This window comes from Rhynchophorus ferrugineus, unplaced genomic scaffold, assembly GCF_030347505.1.
Source record: "Rhynchophorus ferrugineus isolate W39M unplaced genomic scaffold, kcgeb_rfMv2 rfM11, whole genome shotgun sequence".
Lineage (NCBI taxonomy): Eukaryota > Metazoa > Arthropoda > Insecta > Coleoptera > Curculionidae > Rhynchophorus > Rhynchophorus ferrugineus.
Window position 1 is genome coordinate 26644256 of NW_027472590.1, and position 27812 is coordinate 26672067.

The 27812-nt window shown below is 32.5% G+C and overlaps 2 protein-coding genes across 5 annotated transcripts; one reads left to right on the plus strand and one right to left on the minus strand.

Moving 5' to 3' along the window:
- The first annotated feature begins 358 nt into the window (after positions 1–358).
- Positions 359–22899, plus strand: Sbf (SET domain binding factor). Of its 4 annotated transcripts, none has more exons than XM_076417837.1 (41): positions 359–713; positions 766–839; positions 896–1051; positions 1109–1240; positions 1303–1427; positions 1735–1908; positions 1970–2132; positions 2193–2437; positions 2494–2567; positions 5414–5571; positions 5681–5770; positions 5821–5954; positions 6045–6059; positions 7439–7547; positions 7600–7759; positions 7817–8028; positions 8092–8264; positions 8320–8508; positions 8568–8686; positions 8744–8834; positions 9127–9243; positions 9301–9413; positions 9467–9584; positions 9637–9767; positions 9829–9983; positions 10041–10234; positions 10287–10385; positions 13023–13439; positions 13496–13672; positions 13728–13913; positions 15543–15788; positions 16341–16633; positions 16690–16853; positions 16915–17057; positions 17112–17259; positions 17315–17399; positions 17456–17580; positions 17652–17805; positions 17864–18067; positions 22339–22421; positions 22482–22899. In XM_076417837.1, the coding sequence occupies exons 1-41, from the start codon at positions 659–661 to the stop codon at positions 22572–22574; spliced, it is 6093 nt and encodes a 2030-aa protein (XP_076273952.1). In that variant the 5' UTR covers positions 359–658; the 3' UTR covers positions 22575–22899. The 4 variants fall into 4 exon arrangements, with proteins under 4 accessions (XP_076273952.1, XP_076273953.1, XP_076273954.1 ...); XM_076417838.1 differs by having other exon boundaries at positions 5833–5954; XM_076417839.1 differs by lacking the exon at positions 6045–6059.
- A 1024-nt stretch (positions 22900–23923) lies between these two features.
- Positions 23924–26004, minus strand: Traf6 (TNF-receptor-associated factor 6). Its single transcript, XM_076417877.1, has 7 exons — positions 25518–26004; positions 25183–25365; positions 25009–25126; positions 24793–24953; positions 24489–24710; positions 24295–24432; positions 23924–24239 (listed from the first exon to the last, which is right to left on the minus strand). Exons 1-7 carry the CDS (start codon positions 25691–25693, stop codon positions 24050–24052), a joined length of 1188 nt encoding a protein of 395 aa, XP_076273992.1. The 5' UTR covers positions 25694–26004; the 3' UTR covers positions 23924–24049.
- Positions 26005–27812: the final 1808 nt, after the last annotated feature.

A 27812-nucleotide genomic window follows, 5' to 3' on the forward strand; every position in this document is an offset into this window, starting at 1 on the left:
ACAAAGAAACCAGAAGGAGATAAGAATAATATCTCATTCTGTCTTATTCATGCATGATTATTTAAAAATATGATAATTGTTTAAAGGAAGAATACTTGAAATTTTTTTCTTCACATAAATATTTTTTTTATTTAGTATTAGAATATGTAAATATTATAATTATTTTCATTGCATCGTTTCAAGTTTTATTATTTTATCTTCATAAATATGTCCATATAGAATAAAAGATGTTAACAAAACAAGTAGATTTACACATTTTTCTATGATTTGACGTAACTAAATTTTAAAATATATATACCTTGGCAACATTGTATTTATTAATATCTGTCAACATACGCATGTCATCAAACTTGTCAGTGGGTCTGTCAAAATTAGTTTAAAGTTGTTCGTGTAAAAATGGCGTAAAGATTTTTGTTTAGAAATTACATGTAATTTTAGGGTGTGGCTGACTTACTAAAATAAATAAACATTAAAGTTATGTGTTTGGACATAAAAAATACAATACATTTTAATATAATTTAGTTAACAACTGCAATAGGTTATACAAATATTAAATTGAAATCAGTGGAGAATTCCATGTATAATAGTATTTTGTGATCTTCGTAAAAATGAGATTAAAAGGAGTGTACAGGTTGTTGATAAAAATTGTCAAATAAAAATGTCTAGATTAGCTGACTATTTTGTCATTGTGGGATATGATAATGAAAAAGAAAGTATGTAGTTTAAATAATTACATTTTTCCTCATAAAAATAACAAATTTTCAGGAAGTGGTATAATAATTCAAAGATTTCCAGAAAAGGATTGGGTTGATACCCCATTTATAGATGGAATAGAATGGGTGAGAAATTATTCTAAACAAGGGTGTTTATAGCAATGACAATAATATTTGTTTAGTTTTGTCAGCCTCAAGGATGGACTTTGTCAACAGAAAGACAAGAACCAAGGTTCTTTGTATCCGTTCTTACAGATATAGACGCAAACCGACATTATTGTGCTTGTCTCTGTTTTAATGAAACTGTTTCAATAACTCCTAGTAAACCAATTGACGAGGTTAAGTAATGTTAAAGCAAATTAAACTATTTTTGCTCAATCGAAAAAATATTTTAGGAAGAGGATACAGTTGATGGAGATTCAAATCTTCTCAAACCAATACTTCCAACAATATCCCATAGTAGTATAATGTATGCACCAAAATGTTTGGTGTTGGTTTCCAGGTTAGATTATATAGAGACCTTTCGAGTGAGTTCAGTTTTTCTTTTCAAATCAAATAGATACATACAATATCTTGAACTTTGTTCCAGAATTGTCTTGGAATAATATATTGTGTGTACATAGAAAATATACCTGTGCCTCTAGAAACTTTAGTAGGCAATATATTAGGTTGTATACAAGTACCTCCACCTGGTGGTCCTCAAGTGAGGTTTAGGTATGTTATTATAATTGGTATAATTAAAATTATTTATAAGTGAAAGCTTGTTTATCAGTGTATGACTGTAATTAATTATGGACACTTTCAAGGTTATTAAATAATTAGGATATAATAATTAATCTCATAAAATTTTGTGTCAATCATCAATATTTAATTTTAGTTCATATTGTATAAATGAGGTTTGTTATGATTATGTTAATTTTATTTTGTTATTCTAAATTTTAATAATTTATTTTTTCTGTTTAATTGTATCTATGAAAAAAGAGCTATATTGAAAACCTAACTTTAAACTAATATTCTATAGCATTGGTGCGGGAGACAGGCAGGCTTTACAACCTCCATTATCGCCATCTTTACCTGTCACCCACTCATCTGTAAATTTGTTATTTCAACAACTAGGAATTAGAAATGTCTTAGTATTATTTTGTGCCATAATGACAGAACACAAGATACTTTTCCATTCAAAAAGTTATAACAGGTATATTTAATCAAAATTATTAAAAGAAAAATATTTGTTATAAGGCAAATATGATTTTAAGGCTAACAGAGGCTTGCAGAGCTCTAACTGCTCTAATGTACCCCTTCAGGTACACTCATGTGTACATACCACTACTTCCAGCTCCCTTGGTGGAAATCCTATCAACCCCCACTCCTTTCATAATGGGAATACATTCGTCGTTAAAAAATGAAGTTGCGGAACAGGTAAAATCTACCGGAACTCCTAACCTAGAACTAAAATATTTATTATCAGTTTTGTTCAAGATGGACGTAATTGTAGCCGATCTTGATGGAGGTTCGATTATCATCCCAGATGGTATTACTGTACCTATTTTATCTGAACCTCTGCTGAGCAGCACCCAAGAGGCTCTGAGTCTCATCTTGCAACCTGAATTGATCTGCGCCGATCACGCTTTCCCCCCCGTGGCTGTGAGGGCGCCACAAGCCATCATGTTGGACAAAGAGATTAGAGCGGTTTTTATGAGGACCTTTGCTCAATTATTACAAGGGTTCGCATTTTAAATTGAACTATTCAATATTACTAATATGAATTCTTAATTTTTAGATATAGGAGTTGCTTAACGTTAATCCGCATACATCCCAAACCTGTTATAACATTTCATAAAGCCGCATTTTTAGGTATGTATAGTTAAAATATCTTATAAAATCGCAATAATTGCTAATTCGTGTTTATTAAACTGAGTTGTTACAATATAAATAATAAAAAACAAATATTTATGGTTATAAGTTTGATTAAGCGACTCCATTAGGACCATTAGACAATAGTTGATTCTTATCACTTTCATTTATTGTCCGTAATATTATTAACGTTTTGACACTTAACGATAATCTGCAGCAGCCACTCCCTAAAGTGCCCAAAAGAGTCAGGTACAAATATAAGGTCGGTTTTTGATTCTTAAATTACAGTTTTCCTTTATGAATTAAACGAATTTCATCCTGAGACATCCCTAAGGAACTATACATCGACCATAAAATAGCTTTACCCTAATTCCACATATGTTAACAATGAAAATTTTAATGGAAGGTGTTTTGATGTGTGAATCGTTGCTGAAACGGAGTGGAATTTAAGCATTTTTGCAACTTTCATTTACAGTGCGGTCTTTGCGAAACTGTTTTAATGATATTGAAATAACTTGGGTCAATTTCCGACGCAGGGAAAAATGCCACAAGTTCATCGATAAAAACGGTGCATGTCGTTGATTAGTTTTTGAACATTTCATATATGAAAAACATGAAAAGAAGATTTTTCGGAAAGGTTAAGGAAAACACGTAATCATGTATATGGAAACAAATTATCAGCATTAAAAAATATTTTCTGGATAGTCTGCATAGAAAAGGAGAACATTGAATGCTTCCCACTTTCTACAACTTGCCAGAGAAAACAGGTCGTAATAAGAATTGGTAAATTTATGAAAGACACTACGATGTTTATATCTCTGAAGAAGTTATGGTTTAGAGTTGGTAGGTGGTGAAAGTGGTCAAAAGGGTAGTATAACGTTTTATTTCTTTTTTTCACAATCTAAGGTCGTGATTCCTCATGAAGGTTTTTCAGCTTTTGTCGGGATTGAATCCTAACCCAGATATGCGTATACAACTATGAAACAATTATTAATAAAAACATTTTTAAACAAAGTTTTTGTACTTATTTATAATTATTTGATTTTAGATTTCATAAGGCAAAAGAGATCTGGTCTGGAGAGTTTGAATGAAACCATTAACAAATTTAATGGTTTTAGCTAAGAATGATTTAACCGAATGATATTTTATTTATTTATTGTTTACATAACAAGTCAATTGATCCCGGCCTACCATAGTAAAACACATTTTTTGGCAAAATTAGTTTTTTTTATTCAACATAATTCTCTTCAAGGGTAATACACTGATTATAGCGATCCTCCAACTTTTCGATGCCATTTTTGAAGTACGATTTGTCCTCCTTTGCTTCAAAATAGGCCTCAGTTTCGGCGATCACCTCTTCATTCGACGAAAACTTCTTCTCAGTGAGCATTCTTTTGAGATCTGAGAACAAGAAATAGTCGCTGGTCCTTCCTTTTTCAAGGTAGCCAATGAAAATTATTCCATGCGCATCCCAAAATACAGACGCCATAACCTTTCCAGCCGACTGTTGCGTTTTCCCACGCTTTGCAGCGGTTTCATCGTGTGCAGTCCACTCAGATGACTTGTCGATTGGACTTCAGAGTGAAATGATGGAGTCATATTTCATCCATTGTCACATATCGACGCAAAAACTCGGGTTTATTACTCTTGATCATCTTTAAGCACTGCTCCGAATCATCAACTCATCGCTGTTTTTGGTCAAAAGTGAGCCACTCTGCACAGAGCTGTCTCATACCCAAATATTCGTGAATGATATGATGTACACGTTCAGTTGATATCTTTAGAGAGTCTGCTATTTCATTCAATTTCAATTTATGGTTATTCAAAGTCATTTTGTGGATTTTTAAATGTTTTCGTCGGTAACAACCTCTTTTGGGAGTCCACTGCGTTCACCGTCTTCGGTGCACATTTCACCACGTCAAAACTTAGAATACCAATCCTTGATGGTTGCTTCAACTGTATTTTTTCCCTTCAAAAAGCAATATTTGATCAACACGAGAAATTCATTTTTTTCGCAATAACAAAAGTTGCTTCACTCAAAATGCTATAATTCATAAACTAATGATCTGTCAAGTTTATACATGCATCTTTTGAGGATTAGTGCTAATTAAAAAACATATGGATTTAATTCTAGTAGTGCCATCTATGTGTCAGGCCGGGGACTTTTCAATTGACCTGTATATACATACATATATACATGCTAACACATGCTTTTCTGTTTGATTTGAAAGCATCTTTATCTATCTTTTCTCATCAAACACTTTCAGGAAATTAATGGATCCTGCTTCATTTTCTACTAGCAATCAGAGAGTATTTAATTTCGCCGATTTAAAAGCAGTTATTTTCTATGATTTAAAAAGATATTGTAAACAAACATATGAAGCATTTGTTAATTAATTGAAAGTTAATTAATTAATAATTGGAAAGATCTAAAATGAAGGAAATTCTTTACAGTTTCAACTAAAATATTTGATTGAAGGTCTTTTAGGGAAAAGGTCCATAGCAAATAATAAATGCAAATTCAGCATCAAGTAGAGTAACGCTCGGTTAAACGTTACCAAAAATGTGAAATGCAGACATTCTTCAGATTTTGTGATATTAATACAGCAGCTTCCAAACCAGCATCGCACTTTGAGCCTCATTTTAATTTTAATTTTTGAACTCGAAAACGGAACTAGTACAGATCTCCTAACCTTAATCTTTTACAAATTTTTCTCAATAAATGATTGAAGATACAAGAATTAGCTCATGGACCTCATGTAACAAATCAACGTTAAGAGACTCTACATAGAATTCACAACGTAATAAAATAAATCAATTTTAGGCTAACTTATAACGATTTTCAGGCGAAAGAAATTTACGAGACTGCGAGTTTACCACCAGAGTACTGGACTGTATGTTTTTTACCAGCTTTGTGTCAGAACGGGGACCACCTTGGAGACCTTGTGATGTCTGGGATGAATTATATAGCAACGTAAATGATCTTATCAAAAAGGAACAGCAGGTTGGTTAAAAGCATAAACTTCCACTTGTCTCCGTAATAAATAAGTAAAGTTGAACCCTTTTATCTGGTTTGGCATATTATACTGGTTTTGTTTGTTATCACATTACAGGATCCAAGGTTTATTTTGGTCCACATACAAGAGCTAGCGACGCAGTTATACACGAACGAAATTCCAAACCCGCAGTCTTATGCACAAAAGGTTGATACACGGTGTTATGTTGTGTCTTACACTCAATATTTATTGATTAGTATACTTTACAGATACCAGTGCCTCCGGAGGGTGCCTTTGCCAGGATTCATCAACCTCCCCTGCCCAACATAAATTCTGATTTAGTTCAGGCCATCATAAACGAGGGGATGTCGAAAAATGACCTGAAAACTAGGTAGGTGTGCCATTAGTTTCTTTAGATTTAGCTTGTAGGTAATAAATCACATTTTCTAATGATAATATTTTCATTTCTAACCTTGTTTAGTGGTGATCTAAGTTGGTAAGTTTGATGTCATTACACACACTATGTAATCATTAACAAGCAAAACAGTCGGTTTGTATACAGGGTGTTCATTGGGAAACTTCATATTTTACTTTTGGATTGTGAATGATAATGATCTTGATCGATGCTGACCGACTCAAAAGAGAGACATTAAAGATCGTTAAGCAATCTACAGGTGTTTGTTGCGTTTTATGTTTTTGATTAGAGAATTGTATAAGAAAGGATGTTTCGAATGTTTCCCTTAGGATAGGGTAGTATTAAAACCGATTGAGATCGTCATGTTTCTGCAATTACTTTTGTTTTACTTTAAAATCCCTTAAAATTTGAACTTCCATACTGGACACGCTTTAGTATTAATATCGCTTAAACATTTTATTTTCAAATATTTGTTTTTAACGAGTTTGTTAATGATTTACATCAAAGCTTCGCAATGGATAAAATATTTTGATCATTGTCTTATAACATAGTTTTAGTGTGATTGGCTGGATCAAAAACAAATCGGCTGTAAACGTTTACGGTTGATTCATTATGTTAAATTATATGGAGTTGAAATGTTTAAATTTTTGGAATAGCTTTGTTAATTGTACTGTATTCAAATATTATACTCATATTTTTTGTTTAATTTGAAAAATTCGCATTTTAACTATCAAGAAAAAATTAAGCTTTGCTTTAACGCCTTTCAGCTTAACATTTACAGATTAATTGCAGTATTCAAATGCCTTTTATATAGGGTGGCCTAGTAGTGTCTTAATATCCACCATGGTGGAAAGAGCTATCATCTCAAGGGAGTTTAATGAGTTTTGTGTTTACTTGTGTACCAATGTGAAAAGACCACTGACAGATTATCTGCTTACATATTGATTCACATATTCAGGATCAGTAATACAGAAGAAGAAAATTGCCTTTACGGCTGAATTAATAAGCGAAATTTACCAAGGAACGTTTGCTTCTCAACTCTCCTCCAAATACTTATTTTGCCAATTGTTCTGTGCGGCTTCAAGACTTGATGTGATAATCAACGTGCAGTTTAGGTACAAATTTAAAGGGAATGAATTTCTTACAGACTTCTATGACGAAATTTATGTATATCGAATTAAAAATTGAACGAGCAGCCCCTGAAGCGATCCGGCGTCAGAACGTTATTACAGATAAAAAAGTTATCGGTGTACTTAGAATGTTAATTTTTTAGAACCTTTTGAAGTATTAAATGACTGTAGGGTCACCCTATATATGTCGATTTACTGCAGCATATAAGTTTGTGTAATAAAATCCCGAAAAATATGTATTAATAATTTTTGGGCTATTTCATAAATTTCATAAATATTTTGTGTTTGCTAGAAAGATTAAGTTATTACTATATCGAAACCTGTCTTCAGGTTATCCTCTCTAAGACCGATTCAACCGCGTATAGTACCTATGGGTCCCCATATATCAAACTTGCGTGACAATAAGAACATCGTCAGTAATTCAGCTAGAAGACTAGAAGTAAGTTGACGAATAACAGATTTATTCGTACTTAACCGAGATCATTTATTAGGTATTGCGAAATTGCGTGAATTGTATATTTGAAAACAAAATATCAGATGCCAGAAAAACCTTCCCGGCTGTATTGAGAGCTCTTCAGTCGAAGCAAGCTCGCCTGGCTTTGTGTAACGAACTGTCTCAACAAGTCAGCGGTACGAAAGCTATGCTAGAAGGTACAATGTCGTATGTATAATATTTGGGTAGTTAATCAATCTGTAATCTATTTACAGATCAACAATTTGATTTGGTTGTACGGCTGATGAACTGTGCTCTTCAGGATGACAGTTCTATGGATGAATACGGTGTAGCATATGCTCTTCTGCCTCTTGCAACAATTTTCTGCAGAAAACTATGCACTGGTATCATCCAATTTGCGTATACATGTATACAAGAACATGCAGTATGGCAAAACCAACAATTTTGGGAAGCTGCTTTTTATCAAGTGAGGGATACAGCTCACTGTACCAGTTAGCATAGTGTTTTACTAAATAACATTATGTTATAGGATGTTCAAAAAGAACTGAAAGCCCTATATGCATCTAGGGTAGAAAACTTAGTGCCAAATGATCTGCTTAATCCAATATCACCCAGAGACAAAGATCTAACGTGGCATCGACGGTCTGTTTTATCGAGGATGCCCGAAACGTCCGCTCTAGAGATTGCAGCGGAACAAATGAGGTTGTGAATATTGGCTGTGGTTTTGTGAATATATGCTCACTATAACGTGTTGTAGAATATGGAATACTATTGATCCAGAGAAACAGAAAGAACTTATTACCTGCGAAGAAAATACAATGTACAGCCAAGCTATCCATTATGCTAACAGAATGGTATATTTATTGATCCCTTTAGATGTTGGTAATAAATCAAATAAACAAGAAACTATGGATGACGAACGAGCCAGTAATAGTATAGCAAACAGGTAACTCATGATACCACTCCATCCTGTTTGTTTGTGTTTGATAACATCATTTCTGTTAGTGTGGCAGAAAGCGACAGCGCTGACGCCGAATCTGGATTTGAAGACCAAGATCCCAGTGAAACAGGTAGTACTGTTATTAGAATCGTTTCCAGATTTATTGACAGAGTGTGTAATGAAGGTTTGTACATTAAGGCCTCATTGACTTCCTTTGTCTTATTGTTATTGTTTCTATCAGGCGGTGTGACCAGAGATCATATAAAAAACTTGCATCAAATGATTCCAGGAGTTGTTCACATGCACATAGAAACATTGGAAGGAGTTTACAGGTTTGTTTTATTATAGGTCATTTCAATGTTCAAAATTAAGGTTAAATTTTGCTAATTACATTGTATATTGGGTTTGGGAAAAAGTACATGATGTATCAAATATGCTCAACAGGCGACTTTTCAAGTACTGCCGTAATTTCCGTGTTTACACATTCAAAGTAATGCTGAAGGTGTCATCTTTCCCACGAGATTTTAATGTTGTCGCTGCGATTTGAACTCAGCAAATTTTCTCCCAACCCCAATAGTTTTCTACAAATTAATAGAATCATTTAAATATTTATTGTGGTAATAGGGAATCCAAGCGTAGACCGCCAATCCAAAAACCAAAAATACTGACGCCCAACTTACTCAACGGCGAAGGACTAATTATGGATGGGGGATTGCGGGTATACCTTCTACCAGACGGAAGGTTAATTAATTCATATATGTTATATCAAACATTGTATGATTTTTATCTACATTTTAGAGAGGAAAGTATTCCAGGATGCCTTGGCGTACCACCGCTATTACCAGCTGAAGGAGCGATTTTCCTCACCAACTATAGAATCATATTTAAAGGGACACCATGCGACTCATTTGGTAACGTCTTTAAAATATCGCTGATGTTTTTCTTTATATTAAGTTTCTTATAGCTTGCGAGCAAGTCATAGTCCGTTCATTCCCTGTAACGTCTTTAACGAAAGAGAAAAAAGTCACTGTTCAATATTTAGCGCATTTGGACCAATGGCTCCAAGAAGGTCTACAATTGCGGTAAAATTTTCCAGCAAAAAATTATCAAAAATCTCAATACCTTGATTTATAGGTCGTGTACATTCCAGTTAATGAAACTGGCTTTTGATGAAGAGGTTACAGCTGAAAATATCGATAATCTGAGAAAGTTAATCCATAAAATACGGCATCCGCCCAATTTTTGGCATTATTTTGCCTTTGCAGGTAAGGAAAAATTGTATAATGTGGGTTTTGCACTTATCAATATCTAAAAATATTGTTCCAGGACAAGTTACAGTCAGTGAAACGCCATTGCATAAAAACAAAGAGAAAAACGCTACCTTGAGAGGCTTCGCTAAGAAAACGTTATTAAAAACTGCCAGAAAAGCGGGCTTCAAGCAAAAGTCTTCGTCAAAGAGGCAAAAATACGTTTTACCCAATGTACGTGTAACGCGTTGGTCGACATTTGTAGTATCTCATTTGGATAATAATTTACAGGTGACGTTGAACAATTCAAACAAATATATGACATCGCCCGGTCGAATGACTTTGCCTATTGAAGATTTTAATAACGACGACGACTTATCGATTGACGATTTTGAGGCCAATCCTCTGCCTGTCACTCCAACTCCAACGGACGCCAAAACTCTTGAAAGGATGACCGAAAGAAGTTATGTTAGAGATTGGCAAAGGTATTTGCATACAATCCACCCTTTCTTGGTAGTACTGAAAAAAAAATTACAGGTTGGGCATAGTCAACAATACATCCCCCCTTAATAGTAAAGGTGCTCCAGAACAGTTCCGATTGACTTCTGTAAATTCAATATACACAGTGTGTAGAAGGTAAATTTTTATACTTTTATAAAATACAAGTGTCTTAAATTCAGGGCTGGTGCTGATACCCTATCTAGAGATGCCGAAAAAATCAAAATAATCGATATTTTTTGATTGGTACTTAATTTTTAAAGGAATTTTAAAAATATCGCTGATATTGCAAAATATATTTGATATATTTTTTTCGTCCGATATATCCATATTTTTTTCTCGCCGTCTTACACCCCTAATCCAACTAAATGCCTTAAAAGAAGGTTTATATTCGTTCAGAGATATGGATAATTTCTAAGGAGCGGACTACACATTTTGTGTGTGAAAATTTTATCTCGCATTTGTTTGAAGTTTGGTAAGTCCAAATCCAGACGGCCAATAGCATTAAGAACGGTACAACGTTTACATAAATGTCTAAAACTGCAATTCTGGTCCCAATATGCCGGTCAAAGGTTTGATTCATAAATCAGTCAATTGAGACGCTATTTAACTTTTACCCAAATGTTATATTTTATCTTGTGATAGCAAAATTTCAATTTTGGTACAAACTGTGCTAGATAAAGCAACAGTTATTATGAATCGACGGATGATGGCCATATGGATTTATTTTATTTATTTGAAGTATATTAATAAAAAGTTCGGTATATTAGCCAATGTAAAAGCCAATGAATGATGAATTTAAGTAAATTACAATTAAAAACAAATATAACACATGGGCTGAATAACCCCTGGCCTAACATATAGATGGTGCTAGTTTTATTGCATTCGTGGCTTTTTGACAGACTTTAAAAAAGGAGGAGGTTCTATGTTCGGCTGTATATATTTTTTAATGCATGTTCGCCGATTTCTCCGTCAATTATGGACCGATTTTCAAAATTATTTTTTTATTCGAAAGAGTCCTTTTCCGAGGTGATCCCATTGGAACCAAGTTAGAATAGGATGGAGTGAAGGGGGGAAATCTCAAATTTCAAAGGCACGTACAATGTTTTCACATATTTTTATCTAAAATAATCAGATGTTTGTATATAATGTTATTGCTGAACTGATGTGACGAAAAATCAGAAGTAGTTCAGTATAAGAACCATTCCCTTTGCTTTTGAGCAATAATCATATCATATGAGAAGTCGTAGAAACATGTTAGGCAACTGTTTCTATGATGTAATAGATAGAACGTTAAGCTCACACGCGGAGGTCGCGGGTTCGATTCCCAACAGAGCAGCAACTTTCTTTTTTCTAGTTTGGTTGGAACATTTGGCAAATCACCTAGACTAGGTAGCGGCCCCCAGTGCCTGAAACATTCCTTATTTTCAATCATTGTTTCTTTATTCTATTGTAATTGGCTATTCATTGTAATGCTTAATAAAATAACTGCGTAATTTATTGAATAAATATCTAAGACTAAAAAGAGGAAAATAATATATTCTTACAAAAAAAATTGAACCGACTCAAACTTAGACTCTAACACAAAAAAACGTCCTTTCACAATAAAATATATACGTAATAATCCTTGTAACTAAATAAAAATCAGTTTGAAGTCAGTGTCGAGCCCTCAAACAGTACAAAAATATTAATATAATTTTATGTCATAAAGACATAATTAAAAAGGAACAAAACAAACCTAATTTAATATAACTGTTTGGACACGGGTTATAAGAGCTCCGCTCCATCAGAAACAACAATATTCGTGGTCGTAGAGACACCGATGATGCAGAACGCTGTGGACGTCCAAATGAGGTGATAACACCAGAAAACAAAAAAAAATCCACAAAATCGTTTTGAATGATAGAAAAGAGAAATTGCGTAAGTTAGCTAACATCTTAAGGTATCAAAAGAACGTCTTGATTTTATATTGCATGAGTATTTCAATATGAAAAAGCTATGTTCAAAGTGGGTGCCGCGTTTGCTCACTGTTGAACAAAAACAAGAACGTGTTAATGATTCCGAGTAGTGTTTGGTCATGTTTAAACGTAACAAACCGGAATGTTTGAGCGGATATGTGACGATGTATAAAACCTGGATCTATCACTTCACTCCGGAGTCAAAACGATTGTTATCTGAGTAGATAGCAACAGACGACGGGCCTATTTTGACGCAAGAAGATAAATCGTTCTGCAAAAGTGGTATTGAAATGTTAGAGCGGCGCTGGAATGGTTGTGTGGCTCTTGATGGAGATTACGTTGATTAAAAAAGCTAATTTTGAACAAAAAAACACGCGTTTTACTCATTACGCCCGGGACTTTTCAGCCAAATTCTACAAGTTAACATAAATAAATTAAAATTATAGTTGAATCCAGACCTTAAATATGATCCACATTAAATTCAAATTGCTTTCACATTAGCACAGCTATGATTGACATGATCGATTGCTCTTTTTTGTGATGTTTACATTCTAAATTGTTGAATAGAATCAGATATGGTGCTTGGATCTACAGTAGATTAATAGCTCGTCACATCTCTGCCCTTTGGTTTTTCTCTTGCAACAGATCCTGGCATAACACTGCAAAATATGTTTTAGCATTGGTCTAGAAGTTCCCCCTTCCCCTGTAGCAAATTGATATTTACGTTGGCAGATACATTTACATCGGCACTAATGCTGATAAACTAACATCAATGAGATACAATTTAAACGACACTAACAATAATTATATATTTCAGTTACCCTGCTCTTTTGGTAGTTCCATCATCAGTGACTGACGAAAGTGTCAGACGTTTTTGTAGGTGCTACAGGCAAGGACGCATACCAGCAATTACGTGGCGTCATCCACGAACCAAGGCTCTTCTTTTGAGAGGAGCTGGGCATCACGGCAAAAGTGTGATGACGATGTTAAAAAGCCACCCGACTCCAAATGCGTCGACCGAAACAACGTCCTCATCGGAACAGGAAAAGTATTTGTCAGCTTTGGTTGCAGCAACACCGGTTTTCTCTCACAGGCCAGGTTGGGCAATGTCCGATAGCTCCTTGAGCATTGATTCTCTTATGTTAGCTGCTGAGGATCCGCTTGGTGGAGCCACATTAACTCCGGAGGTGGCCAGAAGATCTAATCCTTTTAATAAAGCCATTGGCACGTTGGGGTAACAGAAACGAGTGATGATAACCAAGTCGTTCAATAAAACATACATTTTTTTAGAGTATTTCCACGGCATTCAGGTGGCAAGGGACCAAAAAACTTTGGAAGATGGGGATCTTTAAAGGATAGAAGACAGTCTTCACAAGCGTCGCTGGCACAAGGACAACCCAATAGAGCTACTATGCGACATTCAACAGATCTCGACAATGCCGTGGATAGTGTTCATTCTCTCCAAAGGTAACTTTTTGTACGTTTTGCAAAAATTTTAACACAAGCTCCGATTTTTTACTAGGGCTGCTTTGTATATACTCGGTGAAAAAGCCCAGATGAAAGGAATAAAAATCGAATCAGCTCCGAAAACCGATTTTATCCCAGTGGATTATTACGATGTAAGACACACGAAAGCCGCCTTCAAAAAACTGATGCGGGCGTGCATACCAAGTTCTCAAATTGTCGAACCTGAGCACAGTTTTCACAAGTAAGTTTTAGGCAGCATTATTTTGTGACAATATCTTTTTAGAAGTAATAATGTATGTTTACTGTTCCTTGCTATAATAATCAACTAAAATAATTTCAGTTCTTATTCATTATAGAACTTCGGAATCTTAGGTTTCGGTTATATATATATATATATATATATATATATATATATATATATATATATATATATATATATATATATATATATATATATATATATATATATATATATATATATATGACTATTTTCTTCTCTATCTATTTAAAATATATTAGATAACATTGCTCACAACTAATTGGTAACACAGGTCAGAAAGTGTTTTTTTTTACTTTAACCTAAATTCGTTGCTAAAATAAAATAAATCAGGATCAATATTTTAAAGATCAGCAATTGAATGAACGCATACACTATAATTTTATTCCAAATACCAGATCTATCAGAATAGAAAATTTACTGGCACTTCTTTACCGTGTGACAATTGTTTTTTTTTTGTTCTATAATATTAAATAAAATGGCTTTTTTGTCAAATTGTACCTGCTGAACACAAAAACTAGGCAATGAATCAAAATAGCTTGGTGGCCGATAGAAAAAATGAGCCTTATATTCTGAAAGAGAATTACGAAATATTAATTTTTTCTCTAGTGAATAGTAGAATCCTTTTTCATTACAAACCAGCAGTAATCTGCTAACGTTTTAGCATTCCATCTTTCTTGATAATGCTCTTCTATCTGTTTTATATCCTGGTCAAAACGTCCACCTTGTTCGTTACTCGCCATTCCAAGATTAGAGGGGTAAATCGACATGGGATTGCATGAAATATATTTTTAAAGACATTCTGCAATTCATCGTTTTAAAATGTTGTAAGATTACATAAAAATCCATAAATTACTTTTTTGAGAGATAACCAAGCCGCCACCTCTTTCATGGTAAGATTTTCATCGAATTCCTTGTTTTTTTAAATATTTTTTCTTATTTGCGGAGCAACAAAATGCCTCTTTTAATTTAGCATCACTTCATTTAGAGAACACATTTTTCAAATACAAAAATTCTTTAACATTTTTATTCATAACCAACAAAGTCAGTTTTCTTTGGCCAATCTTTAACTTCATAGTGGTTTTTGGTGTCTACTGACCTACAAACAGAGAAAACAACATTATTTCGTGAATGCTCTCTGTAGTTCAAGCGATATAGTAACAACTTTTAAATCAGTATAAATATTCTAGTTGTATTTTTTTATATTTGATTAAGCCTAAAATTAATTTCATATTTTCATACTTTTCTTTTAAAATCACCGAATATGCAGTAGTTATGGAAGGATATCGGCTGCCGTGTGGAGTAATACAGCTTTTAAGCGTAAATAGTATGTACACTATTACTAGGGGACGTGACGTGTTCAACCATATATATCATAGACAATGTTTTTAACAATAGAATAAGGAATTCAAAACACGTAATCTTATATATGTTGGAAAAATTCACATCGTGTTATTAATCAATTTCCATATGAGACAATATGAACCGTGTTAGATAAACGTTTAGTGTTAATATAGCGAATAAATGGTGCAACATACACTATTAGTTTTCGTATGAAGTAATTTACATTGTGAAATTGAATGTATTTTGTAGGTTGATAGAAAATTCAGAGTGGTTACAGCAAATTCAGAATATAATGCAATTGTCCGGTGCGGTAGTGGATCTGTTGGATCTTCAAGGTTCTTCAGTGGCAATTTGTTTGGAAGACGGATGGGACATAACCGCTCAAGTTTCATCGGTAGCACAAATATGTTTAGATCCTCACTATAGAACTATTGAAGGATTTAGAGTTCTAGTTGAAAAAGAATGGATTGGTTATGGACATCGTTTCAGTCACAGGTAATTTTTAAAGATATTATCGTGTAACATTCTTAAATATGTCAAGGATTAGTTTTTTTCCTATTATTATATATTTGATAAAACATTTGTGGGGTACTATTCCATATACCGTTGGAAAAAATAAGCACATATAAAATTAACTGCTCCAAGCAGTTATCTCCTTTCCTCTCTCACAATTTATACAGGAATGGGCTTGTACATCTTCGTCTGACATCATGAATTGAAAAAAAGCAGTCGAACCGTGCATTTGGCTGAAATTACTATCTTCAGTCGCTAGTTTTTTGACTGTCGACTGTTTTCCGTCGATAGTTCAATGCTAGTTTCTTGGCGTAAGACTGACTGACGATGCCTTTATATCTAAGTGTTATATGATGTTAATTTTTAAATGCGCTATAATAAGGTTTCGTTGAATAATTATTTCACGAAATACGCGACCTAAGATCATTTACTTGGAAAAACCTATATTACTTTTTCCTCTACGTCATAATGTTACTTAGAGGATGTCTCTGATGATGATGATGAGGATGTTACTTAAAATAATTTTGCTTACAGAAGTAATCTAAATGCAAATTCACAAGCCAGTGGATTTGCGCCTACTTTTCTACAATTTCTCGACGTGGTCCACCAGATACAAAAACAGTACCCCTTAGCGTTTGAGTTCAACGATTACTACCTCCGATTTCTAGCATATCACTCGGTATCGTGCCGATTCCGAACATTCCTGTTCGACTGCGAGGCGGAAAGAGTCGAATCTGGAGTAGCTGCTGTAGAAGACAAAAGAGGATCACTAACATCCCATCATAAAACGGTGGACACCACGTCTGACGATGAAAACATATATCCAGGTTGATTGTGAACTTCCTACAATAAGTTACTTTATAATTACCCCGTTTCGATTTAGGTGGGAGATTATGCGGGACCATTCAAGGTACAAACTTAGGACAAAGTGTATTTGACTACATCGAGAAACAACACGCCAGGAATCCTTTATTTTTTAATTTCATGTATACGCCGGACTTTGAACATCCCATTCTAAGACCGCAAAGTTATCTGCCATGTTTAGATGTAAGTTCTCATGAACAGAAATTCCGAAATTGTCTATTAATTTGTCGTAATTTATTTTCAGATTTGGAAGTACTATTTGGATGAAGACTTACATTATGGACCCAGTTATGATTTGGAAATAATCCAGATGGATACGCAACAAGAAGAAGAAGCTGAAGCTGCCGACGGCTGTAATAAATCACCAAGAAAAGTTGTCACCCTTGGGTATGTATGACACATTGTTATTTTATTATATATATGCTAAAATGCTTGTATTAGTTATGACTGCATAGACAAAGTGGTACCAGATGCATTTAGTCATTTGTTAGAAGAGATTCATAAACTAGAAACAGAGTTAGGTCATTTACCTCAAAAGTGGAAAGTACTGTGGGACAAGTTAGATGTTCCTATGACGGACTCTTTAACAGTATGTATTTTCTGATGAGTTTCAATACACTTTTACATTGTTATGATATTTACAGCGTCATGCCTCTTTTAGTACAGCATTAGTCAGATCTCATGGCAGATTAGTTCATAAAAGATCCACCCTGGAAATCTTAATGAGAGGTTTGTGACTCCATTTTTAAAAATATATGTGAGAAATAACAAGTTGTATTATCTAGGTAAAATGGTAGGGGCCGCTGAAGCATCTTTGGTGTACTCGCATCCACATCGTTTCGAAAGGTATAATTACACTACACCAACACATTGTGATTCTTGTTCAAATCTTTTGTGGGGTCCGGTTAAGGTATGAGATTAATTTTGAATTAAATTTAGAATCAGGAAAAGTATCTATAAATGCATAAATGTACTTTTTAGACCGGAATGAGATGTATGGATTGCGGTTACACTTGCCACGAGAAGTGTATTGAATCTGTTCCCAGTAATTGTACAAAATACAAAGCCATATCTGATACAAACACATCGCAAACCATGCAGGTTAGTGGTGGTGATAATGGATCAGTTAGCTCAGGTATGATATAAATGTAGAATATGGTTCTGGAACATGAAACTGAGCCTGAACTTTTTAGGAAGCGCCAGACAAACATCTAGTCAACAATATTACGAACAGTTCTCGTCTAACGTTGCTGAAAATCGTACTCACGAAGGCTATTTGTACAAACGCGGAGCTTTATTGAAAGGATGGAAGCAGAGGTGGTTTGTACTCGATTCAATTAAGCACCAGTTGAGATATTATGATGCGATGGAGGATTCTCATTGTAAAGGATATATTGGTAAGGTGCTTTTTATTTTACACGGTTTTACGCGTTTTCTCATGAATTACTTTAAAATTCAAAATCAAACCATATGGCATTGTTGGGTGAATTGAAAGGGATAATGTATGTTTCCAATCGAACTTGAGTGTTAAATAGTTTATTTGGTCAGTAAAATTGCATCGCTGTTTTTCAACATGCGATCGATGTTATATTTGCTGATTCAGATTTTAACCCCTTTAACATTCCGTATGATTCTCGGCCAGCTCAGTTCGCACTCTAGAGTCGTATCTATTGAGAACCATTCGCTGTTTTAAATCCCAAATGTAAAAAGTAATAAGCTGAATCGGTCGAGATACCTTCGCTTCTCTAAAAAGGTGTGTGTGTGGAAGAAGAGCTGTTTCAAAAGCAAGACTAAAATGAAATGCATAGGGCAAAATCTTTCAATAAAGATCATATTATAAGTATTGTTATTCAATTAAAATGTGCTAATCATTCACGCAGTAGACAAACAAATTTGAGAACAACATATAGAGAATAAAAAAGAAGCGATATAGAAGACGCAGATATTCAACATCTGTAGCAGCTGTTAAATATAAATATTATATTAACATATTAAAAATAAGATGTGTTCTCTTCGACAATTTAAGACAAAAACTGAACTTAACCCCCATAACCCTATTGTTATTCATGGGGCCTACCGGATATTTCCTAACTTAACCCTTCCATGAGATATAGTGTGCAGTGTCTAGTTCTGGAGAATCCCCGCATGCGCACAAGGATTTGGATTTGCAGCATTGACAGTTGTTGAAAATTATACATAAATTAGAAGAATATAAATAATAATAAAATAAATGATCTTGAATTTAAAAATTAATCTAATATTTCTGTTGAGACTCAAGTTTTTTTTTGAACATTTTTCATCTTCTAAAATATAAAAAATGTAATATGAAGAACCTTTTTATAAACATCTTTCGTTTTAAAATAATTTTTAAAATAAAAAAGTGAAAATAAAACAATATGTAATTATTTATCAATATATTAACATTACAATAACAAATTAAAGTTGTAGTTCTTGTAAATTATTCAGATACTTAAACAATATATATTATCGAATTTACAAATTCAATATTTTAAGTTTATATATTATGTCTGTTATTTACAACTTTTATAAGTATTAATTTTAAAAAGGAAATGGGGAAATAAAACAACACGTAAGGTAACAAATACAATTTATTTATCAAAAGAAAACACAAGCATACATTTATCTTTAAAATTACTCTTGCGCGTCACTAAAATATACCTTAATATACATAAACTATTCTTTCTTTAAAGTAGGGTAGGTATCCAGAAACTAAGATTATGGATTATATTAAGTGGCTTTCGTATTTTTAATCAAAATTATGACAAATGTTAAACAACAGTTGAAAATTTGTCAAACCAAGCGTCTAAATAATGTTTGCCGTTTATAACCTCAGATTATTATTACTAAAGCTTTGAATAATTTTACAGACATATGACAACGGTGTCGACCAATACTAACACAAATCTAACTTCATAGACGAATTTGGTTACATGTTCGGACGCATCAGACTTCATTGTGACCCTTTTTAACTATATTAATGATAATTGGTAAAATGAGAAGAAAAAATCCACTCCGAGTTTTACATTTTTACAAACTGAATTTGACAAAACGTTCGACGATGTTGATGACGTGCATTGGCTGTTTTATTGAAAGGATTGAATGGACATCAATTTATATTAACTTAAATTAAAGCAAAACAATTCGTAAAATAGTGACGGGTCTACATGGCATCCCACTTTTAATTATTTAGGGCCTAATTAGGAGTAATGTATTATTGCGAAATTAGAGACTGTTTGTTTAAAATAAAACTTTTGTATTATATCTGAAATAGGCGCTAAATGAAACAGAAAATACATTACGAGGGATATAAGGGCGCCACGCCTCTTTAACCCTTTTTCATTTACGCAGAAGGTGAAAATGGAGGTTCGGCTGTATGAAAGGGCGAACGGCATAATGGTTCGAGTTATGTTTGCATAAAAAAACAATATAACATAATTTATATGGGTTTTCGTAACGGGCTTACTTATTTTTTAGTATTATGAAAGGTGTAACGTCGAACACAATAAAATTTAATTTGCTTTAATATTATAAACAAAGCCCTTAATTCTAAGAACTTTACTTGGTCACATCTCAAATCTTCCAGATAACTAGAATTGTTCGAAACAATCAGAGTCACGTTTCTTTCCATCCAAAAAAACGACCAAAGGTATATAGCCGATGTACCGTCTGGGCTTTTTACATTTACGTATATAATGTTTTTATTATTTATTATATCAATCTAGCCCCAGCCTTTCTTCTCAATCATTTCGTGTCTCCAAAGTCTCTATAGACTATGATCGGCAAACTTTAAACCAAAAAATCTCCAGACAGAATATCGATTACTAAATTAAAAAAGCTCTTGCAACACACATCCTGTATTTTTTACCTCATTTACCCATGCTGTAACACGTATAACATCATTTTTATTGGTTGCGTTTGGTTTTGTTGCTGAATATCATATAAAGCTTTACGAGTCAATAAATTTAGTCTTCAAATTGCCACTGCTTAAATTAGCCCAGCTTCTATCCAATATATCCGTAGTAATTTTATCAGCTAGTTTGTCTGTAATTATATTTTTATCTGATTTTAATAACTCTCACCTCTCACTCTTTGATATACTCTTATGAATTTCTGATCGACTACGCTCAAATTAATATCAATACCAAAATAGGAACCTCCCGTGAAACTTCAATGAAATATCACTATATAGTATAAAACAAAGTCGCCTTTTCTGTCCCTATATCCCTATGTGCGCTTAAATCTTTAAAACTACGCAACGGATTTTGATGCGGTTTTTTTCAATAGATAGAGTGATTCAAGAGGAAGGTTTATATGTATAATACATGCATAATATACTAAGGCAACATTGCTAATTTTAGAGGTTTCTAACGTGATGTCGTAAATTAACCTTTTTTTAGGCTTATTTAGCAAAAACGCTGCCTAACCCTACGAGTTAGATCAAATTAATGTACTACAGTATTGTACACCATAAAAAGGTCTACAAAAAAGTCCGCGATGGTATATGTTTATCTTTTAGGGATAACCCACATTAACCATTTTTATTGTTTACTTTTTACGTGAGAAAATGGCTTATTTACGAAACTATTTTAAGCAATACGGCATTAATCCTTATCGAATTAAGTACCTTAAATACAGTGGGCAATTAATATAGATCAATATGGTTCCTTACAGCATGTAAATTAAACAAATATTTTCGGAGATATTACAAATTTTAAATTTGCGTTTAAAAATGTGTAATGTAATAAAAATTGTATGAATTTAGATATTCCAAAGATAGCAGGAAATCTTCATAGTAAGTATAGGGGAAGAGGAATTGTTTTACTCCAAATTTAATGCGTGCAGGCCAAGGGCAGTAATGAATGAACCAAAAATACTGGATCGATTTTAATCATGTTTTCATTGAGTGACATAGGCATATATATTTTATGCCCGTGCAAAGTCGGAGCGGGCCGCTATGTTTTTATATACAACGTTCATATTTTTTCTGTAGTGTATTTAATTTAGTATCAGCATTGCACCCGTGCGAAGCCGGGGCGGGTCGCTAGTACTCACATAAAGGGCATCGAGTCATATTTATCTGTACTTATGTTTTTGCATGGTCTGAAATTAATAAATTTGATATAGGATGGAATCCATTTTGCAAAATTAAAATAAAAATTGAATGGATACCGATCCGTCTGTTCAGATTAAGAGTGTTATAAAAGCTTTTTTGAAAATATTCCCAAATCGATGATTTAAATATATGAGCAGTACAAGAACAAATCAACCATAAAATGCTTAATCTTATACATCAGAGAACCTGCCAATACCAGGGTTAATGCCAAAATGACAGTTGTAGTTCGTTGAATTCTCTCACGATTGTTCGTAAATGGCAACGTCGCGAAATAAGGCGAAAACTACTATAATGTGAGTTACATTATACGGCGTGTTAATTTACAGTAATATATTAAGTAATAAAAACATTGTCAACAATATAAAAACCAAAGCAGTGCATCGTGTCATAAATCGAACCGGCTTTGCATGCCTCAAAAGAATGTTTCAGGAAAAAAGCATTGATATTGAGTGACGAGGTATCATTGTTATTAGTTTAAGTAATTTTTTAAGGATTTGTTTTAACGTTAAATAATCAGTGTTTTTTTATTTCTAGATTTGGCTGAGGTAATGTCGGTAAGCCCAGCTACCCCCGCACCAGGGCCGCCAAAGAAAACCGACGATAAATCTTTCTTCGATGTGAGTGGTTGTCTCGAACTATTATCTTAAAACAAAAATAATTTATTGGTTTTCTTACAGTTACGTACTAGTAGACGGACATATAATTTCTGCGCCGGTGACTCGGTATCGGCGCAAGAATGGATCGAAAAAATCCAGGCATGTTTGCAATAATTAAATACTCTTAACACATCTCCAAAGTCGAATTATATGAATCTGACGGTTTCGTTTTTGGAAAGGTGAACGTCCCCTTCCGATATCAGTTCAAACCCATTAATTTTTTTCGGGCGCCTTTTCAAAAAGGAATTCCTTGGGATAGGTATAAAAAAAATATGTTTTATTTTGTAATTATTTATATTGTTTAAAGCACAAATTATGTTTACTCCCTATTCAATAGTTTTTTTTTGTATTATAGTTGAATTTTATATTTTTTTATGTATTATTGTATCTGCAAACTGCAAAGTATCGCTCAAATTAATAAACTTGTTGTCTTAATTAACGTTTAATTTTCATTATGTATATTAAAGTTAAGTTTCCATCAACAAATGATGGAATATTTTATGAATAATTTATTATAACCTGTATAAAATTTACACAAATATATATATTAAAATACATTATTAATTCTCTAGTCGTCATCTACTTTTTAATTTAAAATAACTATTCTAAGGTTATGTAATTGAATATAGAGTGCACATATAAGTTTTGAAGCTTTTCGTGTGCGCAATCAGCTCGAAAATCAGGTATAACTTTCATACATCAAAGAATAACAATTTTTTTCAAATTTAATTTCCTGTTGCCCCGTTAAATTTTTCATCTATGCTTCTAAAAACAATTTATTTATCTCACGTTCTGACGTCTTCAAATTATAAACCATAGAAAAATTAGACTTACATAACATAACCTACAAATATAGGTTATGTTGCTGAGAAATATCCAATCGTTATGACGTTTTCAGTCAATTTTACAATGATAAACTGATGACGCCCTCTTGTTGAACGTTAGAGAGTTAATTGTACACCTTAAAAAAATATTGATTAGGTTAATTAACTCTGGTCGAATGTCATCTCTACTTTTCACAGAGTTTGTTAACCACGCAAATAAAAGATGATAAACTAACAATAAACAATAATGTTTAAAACAGTAACCTTTTGTTAAATAAATGCAACATTATAATGCTTTTGTAGAAAATTTGACAATTGTTCTGACAATTTGTCATTATCTCGTTCTTAAATCTAATAATTCTTATCTAAGGTATGTTGATTTTAAAATTATAGTTAATCCAGATTAAAAGGATATCTCAAAGTAATTTAAAAAAATACAACAATAATAATAGGGCTAACTTAAGATAAGTAGTAAAATGTGACGTCTATAAAATAAGCAATTTTAGTTTTGATTTGTGTGTTTACTCAGTTGTCCTTCAGTTTCATTACTTTTAAATAACCCAATTGGTTGTTGATATTTCCCAAACGTTGTTCAACTAAATTATTATTTAATAATATACATATAAATAAAAGATAGTATAAAACAATAACTTCTTTATTAAAATCTGTATAAAAATATTGCAATACAGGAATGTATAATTATCATAAAGATTTTAAGCGTCAATGATTTATTTTAATATCACCTTTTAAGTTCTAAATTTGTTCTTAAATAGTAGATGCCGTGGCCTTAATTATTAATTGATTGTTTGATACAAAACCTAACTTAATTAAGTCATTTAATAATGCGAATTCTGCATAACCAAAACCTTTTTGATTTAAGTCACCTATTGGTTGTTTAAAAGCTTCTATATTGGGAGGAGTAATCATAACATCTTTAATACTTAATGAAGGTTGACTAAAATAAGCTTTTTCAGTTAATTCTTTTAACAACATTATAGATATACATTTACCTTGGGTGAATTATAGAAATGCTTAGTTTTCCAGTAAATGGCCATTCTAAAGTATTATCATGTCCCGATTTCATAACATGAATAAAAAGAGCTATATGATCAGGACTTCTTGGACACAAGTTTATTCTTATACACATCCTAAAAATATATCCAATTTATGTGATTGTTATCTTAATTATAGTTTTGTTAATTACTTATATCCATATGGTGAAGTAAAAAAAGGAGGGCTGTAATGTATTGTTCGAGATTTGTCTTTCATAGCTTTAATTTTACCACTGAAATCATTGAAATACCAGATATAAGTGCCATTACAATAATTTTGTTGAAAATTGGACAGCTGCTCTGACATGTTTGCTATTATAATATCTTGTTCTCTACTTTTTTGCTCCAAAAAAACAATTTTTTCATACAAAGCTCTAAAAAAATGGACATAAGAGTTTTTTTTAGGATATGTGATTTCAATTATAAAAAAATTAATAAAAATGGTTGATTGGGTACCTTAGTAAGTTTTGCAAATTATCACTTTGACTCGTAGTACTAGAAGAAGCTTCATCATCATGTTTTGATGGAGGATCCCAAAAATTTCCTTGTGCTAAAGTTGAGCTAGCATTTTCCTGAATGGGAGTGACAGAAACATTGGCATACATTTGTGATAACAACTGAAAATTATCATTTAATAATATCAATTTAAAAATTAAAATAATCTATATTTACTAGAAGATGTTGTTGAACATTTTGTTCTAAATGTTCCTGTCTTTGAGGCTCATCTTCAAATTTTTCCTTGCAACCTACATTAGCAAAATTACACTTAAGTTTTTCATTATCTGGTATTCTGGAATATAATTTAAAAAATTAATAAATCAAGATTTGGTACTATTCTTTACCAACCTATATTCGCAGACCAGTAAATGTGATTCTACATCTAATGGAGATAATTCAACTAAACAACCTCTTACTATATTTGGACACTTTGTTTTCTGTTGGGATATTTCTCTTCTCGTAAAATTATCTGGAAATATATCAGAGTCTTTATTTAATTTCATATTGTCTACAGGACAAGCATTCTCCTTTCTGCAAAAACAAATTCAGATTACTTCCCTATGAATCATACACAACAGGTGTTCTAGTAAAATAAATGTCACTTGAATAAAGCTAATCATTTCTATTTATGACCTCTGGACAATAATTTAGCTAAAATGGTTTGACATTAAAAATGTACTCACAATAGCCATCCCTGTATACAATTTCTGCAAAACCTGTGACCACAGCAGGTAAGGACTGGGTCTCTCAACCATGACAAACAAATAGGACACTCAAATCTCGCTTCAGGTGCTGCAAATTCATTTATTGAACTTTCCTCGGCTAACGATAATGTTACATTCTGAGAGCCTTCGGCCATGTCTATAAATATCTCATAATGCTCTTAACACAATTTTGTACAGAAAATGTATTGCCATTTGGCAATATTTTTTAAAGGTGTGTCATTATTCGTTTCCTGTTGATTTTTAATTACGAATTACAAAAACAACAAATAGGAGTATGTTCGGAATTCAGTTGCCGCTAGCAATTTAATTATTTTATATACAAATTTCTGTAAGTTATACAAAACACGAGGTACTATATAATAAAACATATAAAATTGATTAATGATACATTACATTATTAGTTAACTACATACTCCACTATAACATAAAACTAGCGTTGGGAACTATCGACTAAAACAGTCGATAGTCACAAAACAGTCGATAGTTAAAAAAATAGCGACTGAAAATAGTAATTACTATTTTCAGTCAAATGCACGGTGTGACTGTTTTTTTTTTTTATTCGTGATGTGAGACGAAGATGTACGAATTCTTCGCTTCAAGACAGATATTATATATATATATATATATATATATATATATATATATATATATATATATATATAAATATTCATTTATATGATAACTTTAATAAAGGAAAGGAAAAAAATTTACTAATTTCTATTAACATGTAATTAATAATATAATTTTAATGGAAGTAGGATTACTTTTATACTGAATGTTCTGTGGATGTGTAAAAAGGAATGAAATAATAAGACCACACATGTTTTATCGTGTTTTAATATATTAATTGCTATTTTTAAATAACATAGCATAATAAATATAAATAGTACAATACAACTTAAATAAAACCTAAAAACTAAAGATTTTCAATAACCATAACTACTAAATAAAATGTAAACGTATACCTATAATCATTGAAAAATCTAATCCATGATGAACCTCAAAATGATCGTACAATAACTACCAGACCATCAAATTTTATGGGTTTGCCAAAAATCCAATGGGTTTTCTAAACACCCAATAAATGGAATTTTCAAATACTGCTAAATCTGTAAAGTTGCTGCAGTACTTGGAGTAATTACTTTTTTCATTCTAGTCATTTTTTCATCAAAATATTTCCAGAGGTCGATACATTCTTGGTCAGTAGTTTTGTCTTGAATTTCGAGTTGTGAAACTATATTTGTATTTTTTGAAGTTAGAATGGAAGATACGTCTTTTGTGATAACTTTTTGTATCGCCTCAACATTATTTGCAATACCAAATCCTGCTTTTTTAAATCTAGGATCTAAAAATGTGGATTTCCCGCATATCGTATTCATTTCTAAAATTGCCAGTCTTTTATTGATGACATCTAATAGACAATTTTGTCATTATTTCTCCATCCACTTGTTAAAATCCTGGATTTGATGGAATGTTGCAGTCCTCTTATTAACCGTATAATTAAAGACATCGTTGGGATATTTTTCACCAGATAACTCGGTGATCATTATTTCAATTGGCTTTAAACGTTGAGCACATTCTGTTAAGATAGTCAATTCGTTAACAAATAAAAACTGTGGTGCTCTTCCTAATAGCCAACAAAATAAATTGTTGAATATTAAAGAAGAGTTTTCCTATCAGAAAATGTATTTATTACATATATTTAATATACTTTATTCACCTCTTTACGGTTAATATTTTTAAAAGAAATTTAACAACTGCTACTGTAAAAAAATCTTCAAATCTTTTGGATCTATGCAATTTCTGAATTTACCTAAACCTAATAACCTGACTAACCTAATTTTAGTTTTCAAGATTTTAGTAAAAAAGTTTCGACAAACAAGAGGCTTGGACAAAAATCGTGAAAGTTTATCTAAAAAGTATTACCGATTATACCCGTCCAAAGTATTACCTATTATGCTAGTCAAAAGTATCTTACTATTTATCATTTACAATTTAATTTTTTTTGCCATCGAAAACTAGCGTTCCAGAATGCTGCTATATTAATTTGCAATATATAGTTATTCACAAGCAAACTACAGAAAAACATAAAACCACATATATTACATATAAATTTATATAAGCATAAATTCGGCGCATTACTTTCAAGGTCGCGGCTAGGACGGAAGGCCAGAACTTTAAAATTCAGTCGAATGAACTAGTAGAACCGAAAATAGTAACTAAAAGAAAATAGTAACTGAAACAGTCGATAGT

What these genes read in the sequence shown, in the direction of transcription:
- Sbf (XM_076417837.1), top strand. Translation starts at nt 659, where the DNA reads ATGTCTAGATTAGCTGACTATTTTGTCATTGTGGGATATGATAATGAA. An exon ending in CGCAGTCTTATGCACAAAAG is followed by an intron (nt 5,771 to 5,820) that starts GTTGATACACGG and finishes TTTATTGATTAG; the next exon opens with TATACTTTACAGATACCAGT. An exon ending in TGACAGAGTGTGTAATGAAG is followed by an intron (nt 8,687 to 8,743) that starts GTTTGTACATTA and finishes TGTTTCTATCAG; the next exon opens with GCGGTGTGACCAGAGATCAT.
- Traf6 (XM_076417877.1), bottom strand. Translation starts at nt 25,693, where the DNA reads ATGGCCGAAGGCTCTCAGAATGTAACATTATCGTTAGCCGAGGAAAGT. An exon ending in AATTTGCAAAACTTACTAAG is followed by an intron (nt 24,711 to 24,792) that starts GTACCCAATCAA and finishes CCATTTTTTTAG; the next exon opens with AGCTTTGTATGAAAAAATTG. An exon ending in ACTTCACCATATGGATATAA is followed by an intron (nt 24,433 to 24,488) that starts GTAATTAACAAA and finishes ATATATTTTTAG; the next exon opens with GATGTGTATAAGAATAAACT.